Source organism: Paroedura picta, chromosome 1 (assembly GCF_049243985.1).
Source record: "Paroedura picta isolate Pp20150507F chromosome 1, Ppicta_v3.0, whole genome shotgun sequence".
Classification (NCBI taxonomy): Eukaryota; Metazoa; Chordata; class Lepidosauria; order Squamata; family Gekkonidae; genus Paroedura; species Paroedura picta.
Genome location: NC_135369.1, coordinates 106,427,657 through 106,449,748, shown reverse-complemented (window position 1 = coordinate 106,449,748; position 22,092 = coordinate 106,427,657). Strand labels below are relative to the sequence as shown.

General features: G+C 44.1%; 1 protein-coding gene across 5 annotated transcripts; it reads left to right on the top strand.

The window, feature by feature from the left end:
• The first annotated feature begins 2 nt into the window (after nt 1-2).
• Nucleotides 3-21,731, top strand: CCDC28A (coiled-coil domain containing 28A). Of its 5 annotated transcripts, XM_077351489.1 has the most exons (7): nt 12,962-13,112; nt 14,147-14,233; nt 15,810-16,001; nt 19,062-19,225; nt 19,681-19,835; nt 20,658-20,705; nt 21,243-21,731. In XM_077351489.1, exons 3-7 carry the CDS (start codon nt 15,844-15,846, stop codon nt 21,327-21,329), a joined length of 612 nt encoding a protein of 203 aa, XP_077207604.1. In that variant the 5' UTR covers nt 12,962-13,112; nt 14,147-14,233; nt 15,810-15,843; the 3' UTR covers nt 21,330-21,731. The 5 variants fall into 5 exon arrangements, with proteins under 5 accessions (XP_077207620.1, XP_077207630.1, XP_077207593.1 ...); XM_077351505.1 differs by lacking the exons at nt 12,962-13,112; nt 14,147-14,233 and adding an exon at nt 3-154; XM_077351515.1 differs by lacking the exon at nt 14,147-14,233 and having other exon boundaries at nt 12,959-13,112; nt 20,658-20,680.
• Nucleotides 21,732-22,092: the final 361 nt, after the last annotated feature.

The window sequence follows — 22,092 nt, the reverse complement described above, 5'->3', positions numbered from 1 at the left end:
TGGCTCTCCAAACTGGAGCTACTCCTTGCCTGCCAGCAAGCCCAAGGTGGAATGCCTTTGCTTAAACTTTCTGCCGCTTGGCGTCAGTGAAGATTTCATCCTCCGGGTCCCAGTGTTACTTTTTCCAGGAAGTATCTCCTCGATCATCGCCTGCGTAAGCTCTCTTTCTGGTTCCTATCTGCTTGCTGTGATGAGGGTGTGGGTAAAAGTGGGATCTAGATGGCTTTAAACAAATCCTCAGCAATTCATAGGACTTTTACACCAAAACAAAATAAAACCACCATTATGCTGTGTAGTCCATGTCTTAGTCTATAGGTAGCATCACAAAAATCATGCGTCTATGGTATTGTGGAGATACAATGATGCAAAAACAAAGTTGAAAGACAGGATTTTCACACCCAGAACTCACCATCAGATTATCTATAATGTCAATAGCCATAGTGTGCACCACAAAAATAATGGATCCACACCGCCTTGTCACCACCTCAGAATGAAAACATGGTCCCAGTGCATGGATCCTCGGGGGGTCATCCCAACCTAACCATCAAAACACATCATGTCCATGGGCACAAGTGGCATCATAAAAGTCATGGATCCATGCCATCATGGCAACACTGGCAGTCTTCAAGCAAAGGTTGGATACACACTTTTCTTGGATGCTTTAGGATGCTTAGGGCTGATCCTGCATTGAGCAGGGGGTTGGACGAGATGGCCTGTATGGCCCCTTCCAACTCTATGATTCTAACAACATGGAACAAAAACAAGGTTCCAAAGCTCAGATCCCCAGGGGTTTTGCATCGAGTCTCTCCAAACTCACGATCAAATCACATATGTGTTCATGGCCATATTTGGTGCCACAAAAATCACAGATCCACACATTCATGGCAACATCATGGAGCAAAAATATGGCTCCAAAACACAGATCTTCATGGATCCTCAGGGGTTTTGCATCAGTTCTTCCCAGGTAGAATCTGCACTGGACTTTTTATGCCCGGTGATCCCGAATTTAAAAAAGTCATCTACACGTTCTTTGATTTCCATTTTTATATTTAGCATTTTTTTATTTTCCCTCTGCAACGTCTATGATTGATCCATGGTGACACTACCTTTCCCCTGTGATATCCAGGAACTGCTATAAGTTGCTACATTTGAGGAAGCCACTCCGAGAGACCCAGTTTTAAGTGTAGATTTCTGCATTTTGTCAGATTAACTTGGTGCTTCCAAGGCTGACGTAGTGAAGCAGTCTGTCACTGATTGGTCAGGGTGTCAGTTCAAAGAGTGCCTGGTTCCCCGTTGCCATTCCCTTGCAAGACTTATTTTGTCCTCATTTTGTGATCTGTTTTAAAATGACTGCTCCAAAAAACCACACTTCTATGAACAGGGGTTTGCCTCTTGGATTAACTTTCCCCTCCTTGCTTTCCGTGAGGCTGCTGCACTGGCTACTGGTTGTGTTTTGGATTAGGTTCAAGGTTTTGGTGTTAACCTTTAAGTCCATCTGTGGTCTGAGCCACAGATATCTGAGGGATCACCTATCACCTTATGCCCCCACAGGGTCTTGCAATCAGCAGGTATGAATCTGCTGGTGGTCCCCACCCACAAGAAATGCACCTGACCTCAAGCAGGACCAGAGCTTATTGTGGAGTTTTAATGTAATGCGCCATGAGCCAGCTTGCTGGGAGCAGTGGCTAATAAATCTAATAATAATAATATCCAACAAGAGTACTTGGTCCAGGAGCACCCCCAAGTTACAAACTTCCTTCTTTGGAAGGAGTGCAACCCTATACATGTACTTTCTGGGATGTTTCAATTCCCAGGAGCATGTTATGAACTCTGCTGGTGGTGGTGGTTTTGTGCCACTGTTGTTCCATCTCAAATGGTGTTGTGATGTGGGGCCAAAGAGAAAGGAGGCAGTCGTCAGAGGATCGCTATTTACTCCAGTGGGATCTCTGAACTTTCTTTTGCAGGGATAACATTGTAGTCGTTTCTGGAAAAGATAAGCCTCTGAGCAAGCTATGTTTGTCTGCCCATCACAGCTCAAACACTTTCTGGTTCTGCTTGCCAGTGTAGTAGCAGTTTTACCAGGGAAGGGACTTCTTGGGGGTATTATGTACAGAAGTTGCATGGTTCATATATATTATGTTGTTTGCTAATAAACAAACATTATTTACAAATATATATTTTTGTGGGGGAAATGGTGCAAGGAAAGAGTAAATAACATTAGAAGAAGAAGAACAAGGAGGAAGAGCTGGTTCTATGCCACTTTCTAACAGAAGGAGTCTTAAAGCAGCTTACAGTCGCCTTCCCTTTCCTCTTCCCACAACAGACACCCTGTGAGGCGGGTGAGGCTGAGAGAGCCCTGATATGACTCCTTGGTCAAAACGGCTTTATAAGTTTATTAGTGCTGTGGCGAGCCCAAGGTCACTCAGCTGGCTGCATGTGGAGGAGCAGGGAATCAAACCTGGCTCACCAGATTAGAAGTTGGCGCTACTAACCACTACACCAAGAAATAATCTGAAGGATCAATTCACACAAAGCAGAAGCAAAGACAAAATGGGACATCAGGGGTGAGAAGTTGGAAATAATCTCCTTTGTGATCAATGTGTAACCAAATAAGCATCCAGAACAGAAAGCATTATGTTGGGCTGTGGATAGCTGTATATTCCAGTTAGCTGCAACTTTGCAATGTCAACATTAGATCTGCTACACTGAGGCCCATTCCTCATGGTGGTGGCCATGCTGGGCTGCCACCAGTGCAATGCTACAGAGAAGAAAGCTCCGCAGTTTACTTTGTCCCCACAGGGAACACATTTCAGTACTGTATCTGCTCTGGCACCAAAATGTGTTCCCCCAGGAAACAAAGCAGTGACGGAATAGTTCCACTGCACAAGGGGGGCCCACAGGGGGCTTTTTATTTTGCAGGAGGGTGGGGGATTGCGTTCCACGCTTCCTGCAAAATAAAAATGAATGTCATGGTCCACCCTGCAGCACAGCAAAGCACCATGAAGCTGATCAGGGCATTCTTTGCCCCCTGTGGGCCACCGTAGGGCCTGTCCACATGGGCCTGCTGCGAGGAAGGCCCTGTTGACCCCCACACCAGCTAAGTGAACACAGATTCTCCCACATTCCCTTAGCCCGAGCCAACTGTGGACCAGATCTGCAGCAGGCCCGGGAGGGGGCCTGCCCAGCAGCTGCATCATTTGGAAGCAGGAATTTGCTCTGCCTTCATATGACCACCCTCTTGGCCTTTTCCATTTGTGCAGTATCGGCCTGACTAGTGCAAAAGGGTTCAAATGTGAACTTATCCAGGTCATTTGCAGGGTGTATAAGATTGCACTGTACGGAAATGTTTTGTGTTAAATGCAAGCTTGAGGCTCTGTTTTACTTTTTAAAGAACTCTTATTCCATAAGTGCTTTTGGAGATAAATAATTAAAGCTATAAAGAAAAGCCTGAGTAACAACAAAAGATGAGTGGAAAGTCTTTTCTTTGTTCATTGAATATTGTGCTTTATTGTTTTAGACAGGCATGTTATTCCAGATAATTTTAACAATGAGAAAACTGAACTCAATTAAAAGATCAAAACATAATACATTCAGCGCACATCCAAACGAAAAGTACCTTACATGGCTGGCTGCTTATTTTCTGTACAGATGCAATAGTGTATAAACTAGGATTGTACATATTGACTCTCAAAACAATAGCAAAAGCCAGGCTTAAATCTGTAATTCATAAGAGTTGATATGGAAATAATATATGTGACAATGTATTTATCTTTATTTTTTGGAGCTGGTATGACAACTGTTTAAGAGTCCTCATCAATGTAAAATGCTGCCCATAATAACCATAGTCACAAAATCAGCCAATCAAGTAACATCATGGAAACGACTGGATTGATGATTTCTATTTGTTATGTATTAAAGTGATGACTGTGGCATCTGACTATTACACTCTAACCCCACTATTCTACTCTGTTCACTGTTTTATATAGGGCAAACTTTTCTTCTAAAACCCCATAACTGGGCCTGTGCTGCTGAGCCAATGTCATGATCTCTGACTCCATAAAAATAAGTGAATGTTACTTCAGCTTTCTAACTGAATATTTAGTTTATAGAATATCCACATGCTTTTCCTGTTTCAACTGTTTTAACTAGCTAAATGCAATATCACAGTGGCCTCATTCAAGCTTGTCAGGTATTCACCCACATGGGGATTTTGTATTTTTAAGCATTCCACGTTGTTGAGATGTTCGCTAAGCATAATTACACCCTAGCACTGATCCAACTAGAACCCTGGGCACTGGAGTCATAGTCTAAGAGCTGCTTACTCAGAACAAATATAATTATTTTCATTTGGGAAGTTTCCAGGTTGAAAGTTTCACATGCAGAGAGCCTTTTGCTTTGAACATGCTATAATGATACCGAAGTATTTTTACAAGCACGGTGGTTTCTGGAGAAAGGGTGTTTTAATCTGTTTTATGATACTGTTATTGCTTGATTGGCTAATACATTCCTTGACACATAAAAAGCATAAATGTGTTATGGATATGGAACAACGGGAGATTTAAAGTGCTTTGGTGATTTAATATAGATTATATATGTAGAAGTCTTGTAGAACCTTAGGTAAAGGTAAAGGTATCCCCTGTGCAAGCACCAGGTCATGTTTGACCCTTGGGGTGACGCCCTCTAGCGTATTCATGGCAGACTCAATACAGGGTGGTTTGCCAGTGCCTTCCCCAGTCATTACCGTTTACACCCCAGCAAGCTGGGTACTTATTTTACCGACCTCAGAAGGATGGAAGGCTGAGTCAACCTTGAGCCGGCTGCTGGGATTGAACTCCCAGCCTCATGGGCAGAGTTTCAGACTGCATGTCTGCTGCCTTACCACTCTGCGCCACAAGAGGCTCATTGTAGAACCTTAAAGACAAACAAAATTTTATTCCACCATAAGCTTTCATGGACAAAGGCTCAATTCTTCAGAAGCTAAAATCTGTTGCAGAAGACTAACATGGCCAGGGTTAGAAACGCTGTCAAGCTGAGGGCTACTTATGGCAATATCATAGGGTTTTTAAGACAAAAGATGAACAGAGGTGGTTTGCCGTTGCTGCTTCTGTGCTTCAGCCCTGGCCTTCATTGGTGGTCTCTTACCAGGGGCCAACTCTGCTTAGCAGCCAGCATCTAATGAAAGTGGGTTAAGCTGGGCCATTGGGATTAATGAAAGCAGATCTTATCATTTCTGGATGTGTAACATTAGTTTCCAGTATCTCAGGTTCACTGCCTTGAAGATTTCTGTCTCTCATTTAAGCCACTAGTAATGAAGGACATTCAGTACCAAGCATGATTAATCCTGACAACACTGTTTAAAACTGAACATATTCTCATATTGCTGAGGGAAGCAAAAAGACTGCAAAAACATCAGTAAGTCCAGCATAAACACCAAAACAAAGCAAAAATGCTGATACAGAATAATAGTCATCGTTCAAAAAGAATAAAATGATGCCGGCGCATCTTAAGATAAATCTGTTTCTCACAGGGCGTATAGAAATTTGGTTAAGATGTTCCATATCCTAAGCATATAGCATCTACAACATCTTCTGTTTATCTGTATCAGCACTGTAAAGGTTCGCCCACACACACACACTCATCTAGCAAGGAGCACACAAGTCCACAAACAAAAATGCAGGTGACTATTGTATTGCTCTTCCAGAAGTATTTTAAGGTGTTCCAAATCCACAATTTCCTTAAGGTCTCTTTACAAAACCAACCGGGCACTTGAAAAGCCTGTGTACAGTAGCTGGTGACAGGAGGCAATGTAGATTTGGCTTTCAGTTTATGTTGGACTGAAATCCTGGGTGTGGTTGTGGAATACAATGATCTTGTCACAGGATGGAAACCGGTCATGGAGTCCTTTTAAGGTACAACCACAGACAATGCTTGTTGAAAACAGATAAAATACCAGCTAGTCTGTGAATGCACCCATACAGAAGAAACATTCTCTGGCCTGATTCTTTTCCAGGGGCAATATCCTGGAGCAAAACATCAAAAATCTCATGCAAATTACCAACAACAAGCAGGAATATATCTAGACATGAGTTGATTAGATGCTGTTTCCTCCAGATGGTTAATTCCTCAGAGAGGATGACTAAAAATGGCTTTCTTCTGAAGCTAGTGGGAGAACAGTTCAATCTTTTAAGAAATTCGGTTGTTGATGTAAATTTTCTATTCCCCTGAAAACAACCACAGATGGAGAATCCAGTGTGAAAGTGCTGGATTTCATACAATTACATTTTACTCTGTACTTGTCACTTTTTATGGCTCCTTGACTCGGCTGCTTAATTTTTTTCCAAAGACAGTAAAAAGAAAAAAGCATGCTTAGCGATTACCACTCATTGCACAGGAGTCATTTTAGGCCATTTTAGTCCATGAAAGTTTGAGCTGGAATAAAATTTAGTTAGTCTTTAAAGTGCTACAAGACTCCTGTTTGTTTATTCTCAGACTGGACTGGGCTGCTCTGGTTGGAACTATCTGAATGAGCCCCTCTGCCATTAAAGTTAGATTATCTGTCAAACAGAATTCTGTATACTTAAATGTTGTAGCTTTTCTTGAATGTTTTATCTTGCATTCACACTTCCTCTCTACCAAATATTTAATACGCTGTTTTGATGTCTCCTTGCAATAGTAGGGTCTACTTCAAAATCCAATTTCAACAAGTTTTTGTTTTCCTTTTCCAACTCTACCCCTTTGGAAATATTGTAGCAAAATGGCTTTGCACACTCTTACATAAATATACAGAAAAGAGAAAAAATCTAGCTTAGTGCAGATTGAATGCAGGATGAGGTACCTGGTCAAGATTTGTGATTGCAGTAAAGAGGCTGTTTGTGCACTGGTCTCCCACAAGTCCAGTTTCTAGAACTGTATTGAAAATTGTAAGTAACCATTTTCATACAGAGCAACAATTACACACAAAATTACATATTAGATAGCACATATCTTTTCCCACTAAGAGAATAACTCTGAAACAATATTGTATTTAAAAATTATGACCAACAGATAGATTGACATCAGTGATTTCTTTATTTATATTATTAAGGTAAAGGTAAAGGTATCCCCTGTGCAAGCACCGAGTCATGTCTGACCCTTGGGGTGACGCCCTCTAGCGTTTTCATGGCAGACTCAATACGGGGTGGTTTGCCAGTGCCTTCCCCAGTCATTACCGTTTACCCCCCAGCAAGCTGGGTACTCATTTTACCGACCTCGGATGGATGGAAGGCTGAGTCAACCTTGAGCCGGCTGCTGGGATTGAACTCCCAACCTCATGGGCAAAGCTTTCAGGTGGCTGCCTTACCACTCTGTGCCACAAGAGGCTCTTTATTTATATTATTAGAGGCTGCAAATCAATGGCCAACCTAGGTAGAACAGAGAGTCATGTTTATTAGTCATGTCTGTCTCATATTATAAAGGAAATAACAGAGCAAGCTAACGTAAGATTGTACACTTGCTTATTTCTGGCAGCCCTTCCATGTACCATGCCCCAAAGTATCCATTTTTAGATTCCTGAAAAGTACTCTCCTGCAATTGTTAGACAACTGTCTGCAGGAAAGAAAGATTGTACGTCAGGAGCAGTCCTGACACTTCCCCCCCCTTCGGCACCTGCATGGTGCCATCTGCTTTGTCACGGCCTTGGCCCAGACAGCCAGGAGTGCCAAGATGTAAGGAATGAGAGTAAGTTCATCAAGATCTTCCTTGAGAGGTTTTAACTGCCAACAAACCAGTGTCTCTAGGTAGAACTGTGTGACGGGAACAGTCTTGACCTACCCAAACTCAACCTTAACATTTTAACTGCTCTCCCCCCAATTTTGTTCACGTGGATGCTTCTGGGTACAGCTTGCAGTTTGTCTTAATGTCACCTGTCTACTAATGGTACATGCTCAATGGTAAGGGTAGCCAGTTTGGCAAAATCCTGGATATTTGGGGCAGTGCTTGTAAGAGAAGTCTAAGGGACTGAGCTCTCTGGTTATATGATGCCATAGTGTCTACACTTCTTCAGGTGAGCTCATCTGTGAATTCTAGTGATTAGTTATAATATCAGGTGAAGGCCTGGCCCCATCTGGAGACTTGCAACCCTATCGTATAGTTTGGCTATCAGGTGTAGAGCAAGAAAGTCTTTTCCAGATTAGGAAATCTATGGATGAAAGCCTGTTTTGCTCAGGCCAAAGGCGATTGTCTCAATTGTGATTTCTAAATTATGTTGAAAACCTTTTGACCACATAGGAATTTTTTTTTGGGGGGGGGGGGCTTCAAGGAGCTCTGGAAGTGGTGACATACCTCTTCAGAGAAGTGGGTGCAGGAGATGCAGGAGCCAGTCAATCAACTGATCAATCATTTACTGTTTCCATTGTGGAAAAAGAGACTTAGGCCTATACAGCACATGGGGAAGTGGACTCGAGTGACATCTAGTTATGTCTGTGGCCATCTGAATTTATGGGAAATGCCACATAACCCCTTGGAAGCTCTTGCATAACTTCTGCGTTCCCCAGATTTTTGGAATCCCTTACCTAAATAGTGGAAAAGTGAGGTACACAATTAAAGTAAGAATCCTTACCCATAAAGCCTCTAGTTTAACCTCTTATTCACATCCTAAGAATAACTGCCTTTTCCCATTAATTCCTTGATGTCCTTGTTCTTCCCTCTGCCTCATTTTCCTGTTATCTCACCATCAAAGTTTTCCAACCTAAGATGTCCTTCCATTTTACTGTGGTTGATGAATTTCTATGATTCTCTGAGCAGGGTGGTCCACTTTCTACTCCCAGATCAAAATCCTAATATAACTGTGAATGTTGTAAAAAAAAAAATTGTACTCCTTTTGTCTTTTGGGGAATAAACAAAGACTACAAATTAAATTTCATACTGCTCAAGGCACTGAGCCCTAGAGGTTTTAGTGGACAAAGTAAAGGGAAAGAAGTCTTTCCAATGCAGTCTCACATAGCCAAGCTTTAGGGTACAGGTAAGTCTGCCATGAAAACGCTAGAGGGCATCACCCCAAGGGTCAGACATGACCCAGTGCTTGCACAGGGGATACCATTACCATTTTAAGCATATATGATAAACAGTGACATGCTAATCCATTTCCTGTGGCACACAGGGACAGTTCTCCACTCAGGAAAGTAAGGCGAGTTTCTGAGGCAATGGCCATGCCCATGGAGTTGCCACTGCTGGAAAAGGCAATGAAGAAGAAGAAGAGTTGGTTCTTATATGCCGCTTTTCCCTACCCGAAGGAGGCTCAAAGCGGCTTACAGTCGCCTTCCCATTCCTCCCCCCACAACAGACACCCTGTGGGGTGGGTGAGGCTGAGAGAGCCCTGATATCACTGCCCGGTCATAACAGTTTTATCAGTGCCGTGGTGAGCCCAATGGGCAGGGGTAGTCAAACTGCGGCCCTCCAGATGTGCATGGACTACAATTCCCATGAACCCCTGCCAGCGAACGCTGGCAGGGGCTCATGGGAATTGTAGTTCATGGACATCTGGAGGGCCGCAGTTTGACTACCCCTGGGCAATGGGTATGGCTTATACCTGATTTCACCTGCCAGACTCACACAGTCTTTACAGGGTTCAAGACTAGCCCCTGATGCTATGACACTACTGCTGAGACTTGGCTTGATCCCACCAAGTCTGATCAACTCACGTCTCCTTATTTTTTTACTGGCATACCAATATATGCACAGGTAGACATTGATTTTTATTATTGATTGGTTGATTGGCATTTAGGTTGTCTGTCCTTCACAACTAATCCCACACTACTCATCAAACTGCTCAGGCAAACAGGTTGTCCAGTGCTGAACCCAAGAAACAGAAGGAAGACATGCACAATTTAAACCACAGAGCCATTTTTTGTACTCCATTTCTTATTTCTTATTTATTTATTTATTTATCATACTTCTATACCGCCCTCCCCGGAGGCTCAGGGCGGTTTACATTATAACAAGGAACCTTACATAAAACAGTCTGTAAAACATATACATCAATAACCAACAATTGCAACCAAACACAACACAGTATAACAGTAAACAGTTGTGATACAAACAGGTCCAGGGCTTGTTGATGGGATTCTGAGGGGGGTGGTTTATTGATTGAATTCTGAGGGGGGGTGGGGGGGAGCAGGGGCCCTTGGTCGCTGTTGATTACGTCTGGTCTCGGCCAAATGCCTGATGGAGGAGCTCCTTCTTGCAGGCCCTGCGGAACTGTTTAAGCTCCGTCAGGGCCCTGATCTCTTCTGGGAGCTCGTTCCACCAGGTAGGGGCCAGAACAGAGAATGCTCTGGCCCTGGTCGAGACCAGACGGACTTCTTTAGGGCCAGGGATCCTTAGCTGATTTGAGGCAGTAGAGCGTAGAGCTCTTTTGGGGGCATAGGCGGGGAGGCGGTCCCTCAGGTACACTGGGCCCTGACCGCGTATGGCCTTGAAGGTAATTACCAGAACCTTTAGTCTGATCCGGAATTCAACTGGTAGCCATTGCAGCTGATGAAGAATAGGCCGGATATGGGACCTCCACGGTGTTGCCGTGAGGATCCTGGCTGCTGCATTTTGAACTAGTTGTAGTTTCCGGGTCAGGGCTAAGGGCAGGCCTGCGTAGAGCGAGTTACAAAAGTCTAGTCTAGAGGTGACTGTCGCATGGATCACTGTGGCTAGGTGTTCCGGGGCCAGGTAGGGCGCTAGTAGTTTGGCTTGGCGGAGATGGTAGAATGCCAGCCGCGCTACCTTTGTGATCTGGGCCTCCATTGTGAGGGAGGCGTCCAGAATCACGCCTAGGTTCCTGGCGGCATGAGCCGTGGAGAGCTGCACGCCATCCAGGGTAGGCAGGCGCGCTTCCTCGCAAGGGCCCTTCCTACCTAGCCACAGGACCTCCGTCTTTAAAGGATTGAGCTTCAGACGACTCTGCTTGAGCCATCTCGTCACTGCTTCCAGGCAGCTGGCTAATGCTTCTGGGGGAGAGTCAGGGCGGCCATCCATCAGGAGGAAGAGCTGGGTGTCATCTGCATATTGATGGCTACTTACTACCTGAAGGAGCCTCAAAGTGTCTTACAAAAGCAGAGGGGAAAGGAGATTGCCAGAACAAAATAAATAAATAAATGGGGAAAAAATCTTTCTATTTTTAAAAGTAGGGAGTCAGCCAAAACAGCAGTTTACTGTTTGTACAAAATAATCCAAAGGAACACTCAACCCTTCAAACAACTATTCACTGACTACACTATCGAATGAACGAGGTCGAATGAATCCAGGCTCTAGTGGTGAAAGCTGGTTTTGAATACTCCACCACAATAAATAATAACTATTACTAATAATGACTGTGTGACTACTGAGACCTTGACGTTATTGGGAGAACTGTATGAGGATTAGTTGATTATGTGGCAAAACAGGGCAGAATGTGATGATCTCAACTCTTTCTGGATCGTATCTAATTGACACATAGGAAAGAAAGGTACCAGTTTTGCCATGACTTAGTATGCAAGTTGTTGTTGTTAGTTGCGAAGTCGTGTCGGACCCATTGCGACCCCATTGACAATGATCCTCCAGGCCTTCCTGTCCTCTACCATTCCCCGGAGTCCATTTAAGTTTGCACCTACTGCTTCCGTGACTCCATCCAGCCCCCTCATTCTCTGTCGTCCCCTTCTTCTTTTGCCCTCAATCGCTCCCAGCATTAGGCTCTTCTCCAAGGAGTCCTTCCTTCTCATGAGGTGGCCAAAGTATTTGAGTTTCATCTTCAGGATCTGGCCTTCTAAGGAGCAGTCTGGGATGATCTCCTCTAGGACTGACCGGTTTCTTCACCTTGCAGCCCAAGGGACTCGCAAGAGTCTTCTCCAGCACCAGAGTTCAAAAGCCTCAATTCTTTGATGCGCGGCATGTGCACCAGATTTATATTAGGACCTGGGGGGGGGGGAGGCAGGGGTGACGGTCAGAAGATATGATTTCCTTACAGACCTTAGTCTGCAGCAAATGGCACCAGGTTGAGGCAGGGACATTGGCACAGGGAAGAATGTCCTCAGGAGGCAAGGAGACCCGCAGAGCAGCACTCTTGGTCTCTTCTCAATCGTGCTTCACTTCTGCAGGAGTTTCTTACTGCCCACCCGGCCGCACTCCTCCTAATCTTCCCTTCCTCCCAAGTAGGATTTGTGCACAGAGGGTCGGACGGGTTTGCCCTGCCTACTGAATGCCCTCATGTCAGTTGCTGCTGCCTCATTACGAGGGAGTGTATGCCCTCAGGCTAAACACTTTGTAAAGGTAAAGGTATCCCCTGTGCAAGGACCGAGTCATGTCTGACCCTTGCGGTGGCGCCCACTAGCGTTTTCCTGGCAGACTCAATACGGGGTGGTTTGCCAGTAGTCATTACCGTTTACCCTTTTTTAACCGTTTAACATTTTGTAGTGTTCCGTTAATATAAGACTAACGAATAGTCATCAAACTATTGGTGAATTGTTATCTAGCGTTCAGCTATCAAGGAATGCATCAGGATGTTTCTTATGCTTATTAACTAACCAGTTGCTTTTGTTTAGCCAATGAAAAGTATTTTTTAAGGTGTAGCTTCGATGGAGCGCTTTTTCCATTCATTAAACCGGAATTCATATCTAGACCCGCCCGTCCTCTTCCTACCCGGCGCCGATGCAAATCCCGTCCCAAGAGATGACTATAAAGACAAATAAAGTCCCCCTTGGCGCAGCTTTCGGAGGACTCGCTCCTGCCCATTCCTTTTCTTCCCGGTTGCATCCCCTAATACGGCCCAGGCTGGCTACGGGGAATCCAGGCGCTTGGCGCGAGCCTGCAGGACGTGCGGCATTACTTGAAACCGTAGCAGCAACAGCAAACCGTGTTTTTTGTTGGTTCACAAAAACTGCCTCTAGTTCCGTTCCCTTGCCGTGGTGGATTGTGGGAGTTGTGGTTTTTTCCTGCTGAAAAGCTCACCGTTCGGCCGCGATTGCACTACAAGTCCCACCAGAGCCCTCCTTCCGTCGTGTCAGACTGAAAGCCATTAACGAGGCCCTCCTAACCGGCATGTGACTAATGTGCGTTGCTTCCGTAAACATGAGCGTGCAGTTGCTGTAGATCGGACACATGTGAAGCTGCAGGTAAAGGTGGGGAGTATTTATCGCGGTTCCTGTTTTTCTGTGAATCGTTAAGATTATTCCCCCCCCCGGGAACAACAGTAGGATGCCAGAGGGGAGCGGCGCTTGGACCAGTCTTTCTTCCGCCTTGTCAGTGGCGGCACCCAGCAGCAGAAGAGGGGTCGTTTTGGATCAGATCGCAGATCCATCTGCTCCAGCACCCTCTGTCCGACAGTGGCTATCCGCGAGAGTCACGGCAGAGGCCAAGCCTCCCCCTGTGTTTTCCCGTCCCTGCTATTAACGTACAGAAATCTACCCTGCCACTGTAGTCATATATGTGCATTCTTATTTATTCATATATAGCTGTGAAATTGTTTTTTAAATCCAGATTTCAGAGGGGGACGGGGCTTTCTGATTTCATGTTGTGCTTGTATTGGTGCCTGTTGGATGAGTGCCATCTTGCTGGCCCTGCAGAACTTAGTCAGCGCTGGTCTCCACTGGCAATTTATTCCACCCGTCGATTGGTTGAGACCAGTGACTACCAGTAAGTTGGAATATGCAGAGTGCAATGCTTTTGGGGGACACATATCCCTCAGATATACAGGTACCAGACAATGTAATGCCTTACAGGTTAAAACCAATACTTTAAACTTGATCTGGAATTAAACTGGTAACTGGTGCAGTTGCTGGAGAGCAGGTTGAATATGTGTTCTCCATAGGATCCTCGTAAAGCTCCAGGCAGCCACCTTCTGAACCAGCTGTAGTTTCCAAATCAAGGTCAATGGTAGGTCCATATACAGCAAGTTACAGAAGTCCAGCCTGTAGGTAACCATCAGATGGATCACTGTCGCTAGGCGTTCTGGGGCCAGATGGGATACTAGTAGCTTCACTTTGTCTAGATGGAAAAACACCTGCCAAAATACCCTTGTGATCTGCACCTCCATAGTGAGGGAGGTGTCAATTATCATTCCCAAATTCTGGATGGTGTGTGCTGCTTCCAGCTGTACTCCATCCAGATAGGCAAGGTGCACTTCCACTTCTGGTCCTTTCTTTCCCAGCCAGAGGATCTCCATCTTCAGGGGGTTTAACTTCGGGAGGCCTTGTTGAAGCCATCACAGCTCCTGGACACCTGGCCAAGGATTCAGGTACAGTGTTTAGCTGGCCACTCATCATCAGGTAGAGCCTCTTGGGGCACAGAGTGGTAAGGCAGCGACATGCAGTCTGAAGCTCTGCCCATGAGGCTGGGAGTTCGATCCCAGCAGCCGGCTCAAGGTTGACTCAGCCTTCCATCCTTCCGAGGTCAGTAAAATGAGTACCCAGCTTGCTGGGGGGTAAACGGTAATGACTGGGGAAGGCACTGGCAAACCACCCCATATTGAGTCTGCCATGAAAACGCTGGAGGGCGTCACCCCAAAGGTCAGACATGACCCGGTGCTTGCACAGGGGATACCTTTACCTTTACATCAACAGGTAGACATGAGTTTCATCCCAATACTGGTGACACCCTAGACCCTATCTGTGAACAAGCCGAGCTAGAGGGTGCATGAAGATGTAAAATAGTATCGGGGAGAGAACTGCACCTTGTGGTACTTGACACTGGAGTTGACAACAGTGCAATTGCTCTTCCCCAATAACAAATCTCTGTCCCCAACCTTGGAGAAAGGAGACTATCACTGCAAAGTTGCCCCAAGTATCCCCGTTTCAGCAAGGCATTGAGCCAGGAGCTCATGATCTACGAAGCTGAACACTGCTGTGGGATCTAATAGTATGAGCAGTGCCAACCCACCTTAGTCTAGCTGCCTGATCACCTGTCAGAGCTACCAGTGCCATCTCCATCCTATAAGCAGGCTAGAAACCGGACTGGAATTGGTCCAGAACTGAAGTTTCATCTAGGTATACTTTTAATTGGTCTGTTGCTGCCTGCTCAACTACCTTCCCCAGAAACACTAAATGCAAGATCAAGTGGTAGTTGGCTTCTTTAACCTCCCCGGAATGTCCCTGAAGGCACAGACAGATTTATGTCCTCTTATCACCTGATAAGTTCTGAACAGTGTAGTGTTTACACTGTTAATCAGATATAAAATTCTGCTACCCAAATGGGAGTACTGTTAAGTTGCATTTTGTCTTTCTGCAATGCTTTGGTAATTTGTATTTATAAATGTGCAATGTGGCCTATATGTTTACTGAGAAGTAATCCCCATTTTGTTAAATGGCACATACTCCCGGGTGCATAGCATTTCACCTTTGATTCACTGTGATGCAATAGGAACCTGTTAAATCCAGGCAAGTCAATTACCAGCATTTCCATCTTTCATGATATTTTGCTCCAGATTCATTTTAAAATATGCATTTTAAAATATTGACATATTTTTGATACAGAATTCCTAGTGAGTCATTTTTTTCTCCTTCAATTGAAAATACTAGCTGATGCATTATTTTTGGAAGATCTCTTTCAAAGGAGCTTCCTATACAGATCTTAACCACCCAAAAGGTTTGCAGTGCTAAAATTGTAATTTTATCCATGCTTGCTAGTGAGTAAAGTTACTATTTCTGAGTACACACAATCTCAGACCCTTAAAGTGTTAATCAAATGGGCTTTCAAAGGATCTATGGAGTTCTTGAAACCCTTTTGTGGTTTGATATTTATACTTTTGTTGTCTAATTTTCCTTTCCATGGGCACATGGGCACATATATTCTTTAATTTCCCTCTCCTAATGTAGGAACACATTTGCTGTGGCACCAACGATCTCTGGAATGGAAGAAAGAAAAACCAAAAGGAGAAGTCCTAAAACATCCAGCACTCATGTCACTCAGATGGTCAACAGTAAGAAAAGTTCTTTGCCTCCTAGTAAAAGCACTGCCTTTTCAAACCCTGCACCACAGCCGCCTTTGCAGAAACCAAAGCTGAAAAGGTAAGAGGCTCAGGTGTTGCCTGCATTCAAAGCCTACCAAATTGACCCAGAGTCATCACCCAGAAAGCTCCAGTATAAAAGACACATTGAAGCCATAAGAAAATGCCCTTTCACATGTATCAGAATATTAGAAACTAGGGTCAAAGCACTAGAGCTTGGCAGTGGGAAGAGGAAGGGGAGGAGTTGTCCAGTCTGTAAGGGCATGGGGTTGAATGTGTGTGTTGTGTGGGAGGTTGTGGTGGCGTGGTGGCAAATGAGGGCGTGGGTGTGGAGATATGGGTGTCAAGAACCTGTGGTGTGGAATGCTCACTGAGTATGGGAGAGGACTGACCTTTGGGAATTGTGGCATAGTGATTACAGATGAGCTTTCCAGAGCCATGTCTTCAGATATGTGAAGGGAAAATCAGACTGGAGATTCTTCTTAGGGGAAGATTACATGGCAACCAATTCCCCCCAGTTCTGCATCATTTCCCTTCTTGTGTGAATTAGGCCACAGACACCGAAATGCCCCTCTGTCCTAATACACATGGGGTAGTCACAGTACACAGGTGTCTACCCTGTTCCTTCTTTTCCATTTTTTCACTGTTGATAAAATGTTATGTGCCCACATGCTTCTTTCATGGTTGTTCCTTAGAAGAAGAATGGATTTTTGTACCCTGTTGTTTACTACCCAAAGGAGTCTCAAAGCGGTTTACAAACACCTTTTCCATTAGTCTCCCCACAATAGTCAACCTGTGAGTTATGTGGGGTTGTGAGAGATCTGAGAGAACTGGGAATGGGCTGCAGTGACCCAGTAGGCCTCAGGTATCTCAAAGCATTTTCCAATCATCTTCCCTTCCTCTCCCCATAGCAGACTCCCGATTAGGGAGATAGGGTTGAGAGCCTCACAGGGAAGCTGGCAACCCTAAGAAGAAGACTCTCTGTGCACAGCAGTCTTGACCTTATAAGGTTTTTTTATACTGTTTTTTATTTGCCAGGCCAAGGTTGGAAAAAGTCAAGTCACTTCCCATGTGTCTCCAGCCATTTACTTGTTCACTATTTACAGTTTCATGCTCTAAATATTTATTTAGATCTTCCTGCACTTTCCAGACTCACAGGACTGATACTGGTCTGCCTGTCTGTGCCCCAGAATACAAACAGTTGATGGTAAGGGCTGGCCATAGCCCATAGCCCAGGAGGGAACACACCTGCACCACTCCCTCCCAACTGCAGGCAAAAATGGCTTCTTTGAAGGCTGGACTGAGGCATTGTACGATTTTGAAGTCCTACCTCCAAACCTCCAGGAATATTTCCAACCCAGGGGTAGCCAACCTCCAGGTGTGGCCTGGAGAGTTTCTGGAATTACAGCTCACCTGCAGAGTATAAAGATCAGCTCCCCAGGCAGAAAGGGCTACTTTGGAGAGGGTTGTGGTAGAGAAGAAACATTTAAGGTCTCCCACACAGGTTGTTGTTGAATTGAAAGACTTGAGGCCTACTGCACAGGGTTGTTGTGCAGATGAAACAGGAGACAAAAGAGCCAGTTTCCTCTGCAGAATAATGCTTTACAGTGGCCTCAAATCTGCAGAGAGTTGCAAAGAAGAAAGACACATGGCTTGTCTGTGTCTAACCCCCAGCCAGAGCAGTATTTTAAGTGAGAAGGGACTTTTCTGTGACCTCCCTGTCAGCCAACTCTTTGGCAGAAGGGGAAAGTCCCTCCCCCCTCAAAAGGAAGGCCCACACCCATGCCCTCAGGTTCCCCTGTGTTGACAGTTAGGACAGCCTTGAGGTGAAAAGGGCTGGCGCAGGCTCTCTTCTCATTCCCCTTGGCAGCCCTGCTGACCTCTTCTCCTTGCGGTGGTCAGGAGCAGACTGGTAGCCATGTGCACTTCCACTTTGCGCCTTCCGATTGGCTCCTCCGCTTGTCAGTCTGGGGCCAAGGGGTCAATCTGGGAGTTTTGATCACGGACACAGCCCACCCCAACACCCCTTACTGTTTTATTAAGAGGGAGCAGATACTTTATTAATATAGTTATAAGAATGATATATTCTGAAGGTGCTTTTGCAGTTTTGTAGCAGTTCCTCTTTTTCAACGTGTATTTCTGAAATAGTTAAATTAGGAATAGTTCATTGAAGTAAGGAACAAGTGGCAAACCTACAAATTTAAGGGCTGCATTTCCAAAGAGGATGGAATAACAGGTGATTCAAACCAATAAGGGCTGTAAATAATAGACTTAATTAGAACAGAATTACTGTAACTTATCAATTACCTTTCTGCAGCAATGCTTCCAACAGTATATGGAAGCATACAACCTAAAAGCCTTTAAAATAATAGTAACAAAAGCAATCCCACTTCCAACTTGAGCAAATTGAAACATTTAATTCCTAGTCCTGAATTATGTTACTGAAGTTAAATGTTAGTTAGTTAGTGCTATGTGAAATCACTTGTTTTTCCCAAACAAAACTTACGTGTCTTACATGAAAAGTATAATTAATTTGTAGTTGTTTCGCTGTGGGGACTACCCATTTTCAGAATTCTGAAGTCTGCTGTCTCAATCATTTTGATTCTTCTCTGAAACAATATTGGCCATTTCTAGAAGGGGGCAGGAAAATTCTTCCTCTCTGAGGAAGCAGCAGCAAGCAAAGTGGAGGGAGGCAGGCAGGCAGGCAGGCAGGCAGACAAGTAGTCAGAAACAGCATCGGTTTACCCCCCCCCCCCACCCGCTTGCTGTTGTCCCTGCCCCAACCCTTCTGTATGCACACGAAAGCACTGATGCTCTGATGAGCATACCAGCCTCCCCTCCCCCGCAGACTCCCTTTTGTTTTTAACAGTTGATCTATGGTTCAAAATTGGATCATGGCACAGCTGAGAAGCATTATCCATTATGGGGGCATTATCCAGGCTCTACCACTATGAAAACAGAATATAGCCCTGACCCTTCCTAGATTGACTGTGGGAAATACATCCACACCATGTAATGTCTCGCATTTTAAAACTTTTTCTGATAGTTATTCAATTTAACAACAAACTTGAGAATAGAAAGTAGTTTTCATCATAGTGTTAAATATCTATCTTCTCCTCAGAGGCATAAAAGAGAGAGCTAAACCACTCGGAGCAGAAAGCAAAGGAGCTCAATCGGCTCCCATCCAGCACTCATTTCTTACAGATGTGTCAGATGTTCAAGAGATGGAAAAAGGGCTTCTGAATCTTCTGAATGACTTCCACTCTGGCAAACTTCAAGCATTTGGTAATTTTGTAGCCCCTTCCTGTTCTCCCAAGGCACTTGTTCATCCAAGCACAAAGATGCATTTCATCCAGTTCTCTGAAATCTCACATATGAGGTGGCAGTCCTTATGACAGAATGAGGGGCCATGGTGGGCCATGGTGACAGTAGTGGGATAAAGTTGGACTATGCATTAATGGTGTCTATTCACACTCCTTCCTGTCTGAACTTCACTAATTGTGTAACTGGCATCAACAGTTTGAAGTAATAACAGGAATGAATACAAAGGCAGAAGGCCTGGCTTGCATTAAAATTCTATATTATCTATATATTCATTTTTATGGTCAATGAGGAATGCTAGTGGATACATAGATGTGATTTTTCTGGGCAAAGGCTCTTCCATTTTGATGCAAGTTGTAAAATTGGTTTCTTTGATCACTATCAGACCTCTGAGTAACTCTGCACTTTGATTGCTTCAGGAAATGAATGTTCCATTGAGCAAATGGAGCATGTGCGAGGGATGCAGGAGAAGCTGGCACGTCTGAATCTGGAGCTTTATGGAGAATTGGAAGAACTCCCTGAAGACAAGAGAAAAGTAGCCAGTGATTCCAACTTGGATCGATTGCTGTCAGATGTAAGTATCAATATAGAGGGAAGACTGACTGCCTACACAGCTAGATTTGCATGCCAAAAAAATCAGGGAAGGTCTGAAAAAAAAAGTTGTAACATTCACTACTGGTTAGTTTTGGAGTTATTTGTCACAAAATCTGCATGCTGGATTTCTGCCCAATCGAGGTCATCAAGGCAGCAAACATTAAACTAAGCATAAGCAAAACCAAAAATTTAAATATATATTAAAAGCACCTAAAACTGTAATTAGGACATAGTGCAGGAAGAAGAGATCACAGAAGAATACTTTAGGGATCAAGCAGTTGGTATGCTGTTCCTAAGCCCTACAGGCTGGAGTTGTTTAAGGATTTTTGGGGGCCATAGCACAGGAGCCAGTTTAAGGATTTGCAGAACCCTAGCAGAGTACAGTTGTGGCAGGAGCAGCCATACAAGGGGAGGAGAGGCCTCCCACAATGGAAAGAGGTGTCAGTCTGTGTGTCCGTGAAGACAAATAAGAGGGGAGGCGACAGACTGTGTCCCAGATCAATGGGAGGGAAGGCACTGTGCATGGCCACTCGAAATGCAGGGCCCACAGCACATGCGTGTGCAAACAGGGGTTTGAAGGTCAACACCAACAGTTTGAATTGGGACTGGAAGCGCATGGGAGCCACTGTAGATGAGCTACACAGTGTAAATGACCTGTGAAGCAGAATCCAGTGCTCTCCAATTTGGGGAAATATTTCTGTCTGATTTTATGAGATGTGATTTAACCAGTTTATTTTGAAATGGCCTTCATAACTTATAAGCAGAAGCCTAAGGGCATTTTCTCTCTTTCTTTATATTGCAGCTGGAAGAACTGAATTCTTCAATGTATCCTTTTCCTGAAATGGACAAAGTAAGTATTGCAGTGCCATTCTTACACCCTTATATGTCCATTGACTTAAATTAACTTAGAATTTTGTAATTCTCCTCAGGATGACCATCTTGATAATACTTTTCTGAAAGTAAGTCTCTATGAATAGGTTTCAGTAGGATTCTGAGCAGTAATATATATATATATATTTGCAATATTTTTCCTCCTCCTTAAACAACTTGCCTTCCTCCCGCAGTTTGGCTTCAGTTTGCATGCACATACATATCCAGTAGTTCTCCTCAGTTTGTCCAAATGGTGGTGTTACCAGTGCTTCTCAAGAGCATGGGTAACGTTGCTTTAGTCTTACAACTAATATACTCTCAATAATTCTGAAAGATCATTTTAGTATTTCATAATATTAATATCAAGAGAATGCGTATGTAATAGATTTCCTGGGGGCTAGCTACCACCCAATAGGAATTTCGAATCTAGATGTTCCCAATAGGGCTTAATGCTAGAAACTTAAAGCTTGTGTAGTTCAAACCTTTTGAAACCCATTTCCTTAACTGTCCATTCTAGCCAAAAACTTCATTTAGCAGATGCTCAAGGTGTTCCAAATACCAGCACAAGCTAAAACTGCAGTTCCCGGATGTCATCTTAATTTGAAGTGCGCTCTTTCTGTATCTTCTGCAGCAAATGCAAGTGAATCTGTTCATACATCCCTCTTGGCAGATGTGACTGCTGCAACTGTTTCAGGACTGGAGTATAGGGTACTAAATCCCCATGTCTTGCTGCTGTGCTTTGTCTTCTTGCCTTATCCGACACAGAATGTTGGGAAAACTTGAAAGTGCATTGGTATGTTCAGTGTTCAAATCAGTTGGAATTTCATATAAATTTTAAGTTCTCATCAAACAGGCAGCTTGGTTAAGTTAGTAATAGATGTAGCTGTCTCATACAGTGTAGAAAAGCAACATACAGCTTAGCTGGGGTTGGGGGTTGGACAATGATATTGTCAATTTAATAAATGTTTAATTTATTTTAGCAATAAAAAACTTGTTTTAAAGATGATGACTATGACTTGTTTCTATAGGATTCTTTTTTGCAAAATTTATACCCAGCCTTTCTGCCCTCACAAAGGCCACCAAAATGGCTAAAAAATTATAAGATGTTATAATATCACAGACCCCCGGGGGTCTGAAGTATACATCATCTCCCTTGGTAGGTGGGAGTAGACTGTGATTGGCTGCCGTCATGTTATGTTATGATTTCATTACATTTCTGGAACTTTAGTTCAGATGGAAGACCTTTACTGTGATTGCTGTTTTTTGCATAGGACATTACTGGTTTGGGATTCAGCTCCATGTGTTTTGTTTTGTTTTGTTTTGTTTTGTTTTTTTTTGGGGGGGGGGGTTGTTCAGGTTCCGGAATT